The 3920-nt window shown below is 46.0% G+C and overlaps 1 protein-coding gene across 1 annotated transcript; it reads right to left on the bottom strand.

Moving 5' to 3' along the window:
* Positions 1 to 2996: 2996 nt before the first annotated feature.
* Positions 2997 to 3646, bottom strand: ColSpa_04668 (putative MFS-type transporter; the record flags this gene model as incomplete). The annotated part of the gene is made up of 2 exons (XM_049270880.1): positions 2997 to 3384; positions 3579 to 3646. The coding sequence occupies 2 exons, from the start codon at positions 3644 to 3646 to the stop codon at positions 2997 to 2999; spliced, it is 456 nt and encodes a 151-aa protein (XP_049126837.1).
* Between the last annotated feature and the right edge of the window lie 274 nt (positions 3647 to 3920).

Genomic DNA, 3920 nt, shown 5'->3' on the forward strand with positions numbered 1-3920 from the left:
TATTAGACGTGATTAGACTTACTCATATCGACTTGTTGGTTAGGCAGAATCAGAGACACAAGTGCATGTGTGCAGCGAAAAGTATCCCAAAAGGTACAAAAATCATCGTAATAGGGCTCGTCCGATGTCCAATGGGGGTTCTCACCAGTGCGATCGGGTGGCATTAGGTGTGCGTGATAAAGTCCAGTATAAAACATTTCTAGTTGAGTCGCGTTTCGGGTCTTGATGTCGATCTTCGAGAGCACTTCATCGTTCCACTAGGCCTTTGTCTCACTTACTGTTTTGGACGCCAAGATAGACACGTTTGAAGGGAAAGAAAACAGGCCTCCAAACCGGTTGGCGTATTGATAGCCCTCTACCCCCCGTGGATTGACGTACCGTAAATGAAGAATGGCTTGACATCTGTAACTTTTGGCCAATATGGGTCCGTATAGATCCCAGAAAAGAGGGCCGCATTATCAGGTACGCTGTCCGCAGAAGTACACCTTGAAATCACCACCTAAATATTTTAGTCATGACACATGTGTAGGAATTCCCGCAACTCACTCAAAGCCCAGCCTCCCCTGTAGTCACCGTATCCAGAGTACCAAGAGCCGTTGTGTCTGTGCTCTAGTCGACCCGTTGCTGTACCATTGAGATTCTATGCCACGAGTAGGCAGGTAATGACTTAGATCAGCCAGGACATGACGGCCCCCATCGGTAGGAAACTCGTACTTAATTATTGTGGTGTGCATATGAGCGCTCATCTCGGCCTTGACACCACTTTCAATTGATGTCTTGTAGTACCCAACCTCGGCAATATCATGCCCTACTCTCGGCTACATATAAGTTATGTTGTCTAACAGATTCATGCCCTCGAGCGATGTAAGAGGCATCTGGGAAATCGAACCATAAGTGGGCGCACCACCAGTTCCGCTGACATGCAGCATACAAATGGCGGTGACGTTTCCCTCCACAGTTTAACCTAAGTTTGCCTGGTAACGAGTGTCCCATCTCGTAGTATCAGTCCAACTTTTGCTGCCCCAAAAGGCACGGTTGCACCGGGGAAAAAATTGCCGCCTTGGTACGAAGATCCTGGTGTAGGGCCTTCGGTGCCTAGAAAAGGGTCAACGAATGGCGTATAATCTTTGGCCTGTGTAAGTGCGGAAAACCCGGCTAAGGCGGCGACGGATTTGAGGGTAAGCTTCTGAACCATTCCCATGATCTTAGACTTGGCTTGGGATAATGCGAAATCTGGCTCATCCTCTTTGAGGCGAACATACACTCTCTTATTTCTATTGGGTAGTCCCTCCTCCCGGGCAGTATTGACCCGAGACATCAGATTCAAATTTGTTGATCTACAACCTTCAAAGTTGCTTATATCCACTTTTCCCGCACAAGCCGAACGATATGGAGATCAACTACCGCAGACGATTCTTCAATTGGTGCAATGGTTGCGACGCCCAAAAATACTGCATCGAACTAACCTTGCAAGTCTATAGACAACAAGAATGTGGCTTAGTCGATGAGAACATGACAGAGGACCAAGTTTTGCAGTCGAGTGCACAAGCGGAACAGTCTGCATGTGCAGCAACTTCTCGCTCCGTTATAAAAAGATTTCAGAAGTTTCAGCAAACGGTACGTGAAAGCACTGCATCAGAACAAGGAGAACTGGCTATTATGAAATGGGTAAACCTTGTTCACTTTAACGTACAACCCTCGCTGAGAACCGAGTTGTGGAGCTAGTCTAAATAACCGATATTGTTGGAATAACAGCACCAGCTGGTTGTACGACACGCACGACTCAAGGACACACACCATGGCAGAGGGCACAGACTGGATATTCGGCCCTCGGTTATCTATTGAAGGGATCAAAGTATATTCATGCCGAACTGACTCAGAGACTTACGAGATCATATATCTTGTGTATGAAAAGCAAGTCTTGTAGTTAGGGAGATAATCACAGAAAATATATCTTTTTGTTGAATGGATTCTCTCTTCCTGAGAGAACCCGTTTGTACGATTGTACTCGGGTTAAAAGTTAGGGTGAACCAAAGATATATTTTCCGTGATTATCTTCCTAACTACAAGACTTGGCTTTCGTACACGAGATATATGATCTCGTACGTCCCTGAGTCAGTTCGGCATGAATATACTTTTGATCCCCTCAATGGATAACCGAGGGCCGAATATCCAGTCTGTGCCCTCTGCCATGATGTGTGTCCTTGAGTCGTGCATGTCGTACAACCAGCTAGTGCTGTTATTCCAACATCTTTGGTTCACCCCTAACTTTAACCCGAGTACGATCGTACACACGGGTTCTCTCAGGAAGTGAGAATCCATTCAACAAATATCCTTGTCTTCTTTCACTCCAAGAACTCAAGCAACCTATAACATTAGATCACACTTACTTAACAACCGAAAGTATATGTTAAGAGTCAGAATATCGTTCCGTTGAATCAATCGCCTGAGAAAGTCCGCGAGCTCAAACTTGATAGCGGTTCTGGATAGTCTTCTGGATTCCAGCAGGTGCGGAGGCTGAGACAGGCCAAAGGCTGTCTTGGTGATGTTCAACCAAAAACAAATGTCAGGGGAGTTGCTTGAGACTATGAGTAGCGTAGCGCTTCTAAGTATCCACAGGAGAGAAATGTTTTATGGGTTACATGCGGAAGGGATTAGTTAGTCTGAAACAAGTCGGCATGCACGTATAAAACGCCTTTTGTACTTTAATATCAGAAACCTTAGGTTCAAGCACTTACAGAATATTCTGACGGCAGTTGTACTCTCAACTTCGTTAGAAGATACCTACAAATCTAATTTAGGCATGTCTCAATGTCTAATATTTTAGGAACCTAATGCTTTGGGAGGTTCATTACCAACTTAAAACTATGATGTTGTCATTATCGCTAAGCCTGATTCAATATACGCTACAGATGATTCAATCGGTGTCTTTTCGGATGAGTTGTTGAACCTAGAGTTTTCTTCGTGTCATTGGCTTTGGCTTACCATCGGTGGACTCAATGACTTAAACCCTTGGCATGTGCCCTTGCTACGTGTCGCCAATACCTCTTTGCACTCCTCTCCCTAACCTGCCTGCCATATTTGGTCACAATGAAAATGCTGGCATTCCAGACAAACCCAATCACTGCGACAATGATGTAGGTGTCACGATATCCCATGTGGTTCAACCAGGGAGTAATGCCGTAGTTGATAGCAAAACTCATAGTATTGCGAATAATGACACAGGTCGTGATCATCTCACCACTGAGTTGAGGATACGAGGCAATGGCATAGCCAAGTGAACCCGCCACAGATAGAGCGTTGTTGATCGCCAGAGTGAACTGAGAGATGACGAGGCCTATCCAGTGAACGTGATAGGTCACGCCGAGGCCGTACAAAAGCATGCTGAACGGAACGAGAAACATTGACGCTGAGAACAGCTATAACGAATGTTCGGACTCGGAAATGCCGTGGTTGCGGCGTGCAAGTCGAAGCGTCAGAATTCGGCCGACTTTTCCACAGTAATAACCGCTGCATGTGAGATATATAAGTCAGCTGCTGTGTGCTTGGATTCAATGACGCAACTTCAAAACACGTACCCGACCATAGTTCCTAAAAGACCACCAGCATATGCAGCAGCGACGCCGGCGGTAGAGAATCCATACATTGTGGTATAGACAGTTCCAGCCGTCGCATTCTGTACACCCGACCACACTAAATTGTTGGCGCCATACATAAGGCTAAGAGAGAATTAGCAAGCGCGTTACTAGAAAAGCAGAACATCATGTCATACCCAGCATAAACAACCGATGGATATGTGAAGCCGGTCAGGCCACCAAGCGCAATGTCCAACATGCGATTGGGTCTGCGCTTGTCCTTAATACTGAGCTTCTGAAGGAAACTCTTGCGTGGGTATAATATCTGCCCCGTCTCGCTGTCGA

The sequence above is a fragment of the Colletotrichum spaethianum genome (genome assembly GCF_022836535.1).
Source record: "Colletotrichum spaethianum MAFF 239500 DNA, contig10, whole genome shotgun sequence".
NCBI classification, from domain to species: domain Eukaryota; kingdom Fungi; phylum Ascomycota; class Sordariomycetes; order Glomerellales; family Glomerellaceae; genus Colletotrichum; species Colletotrichum spaethianum.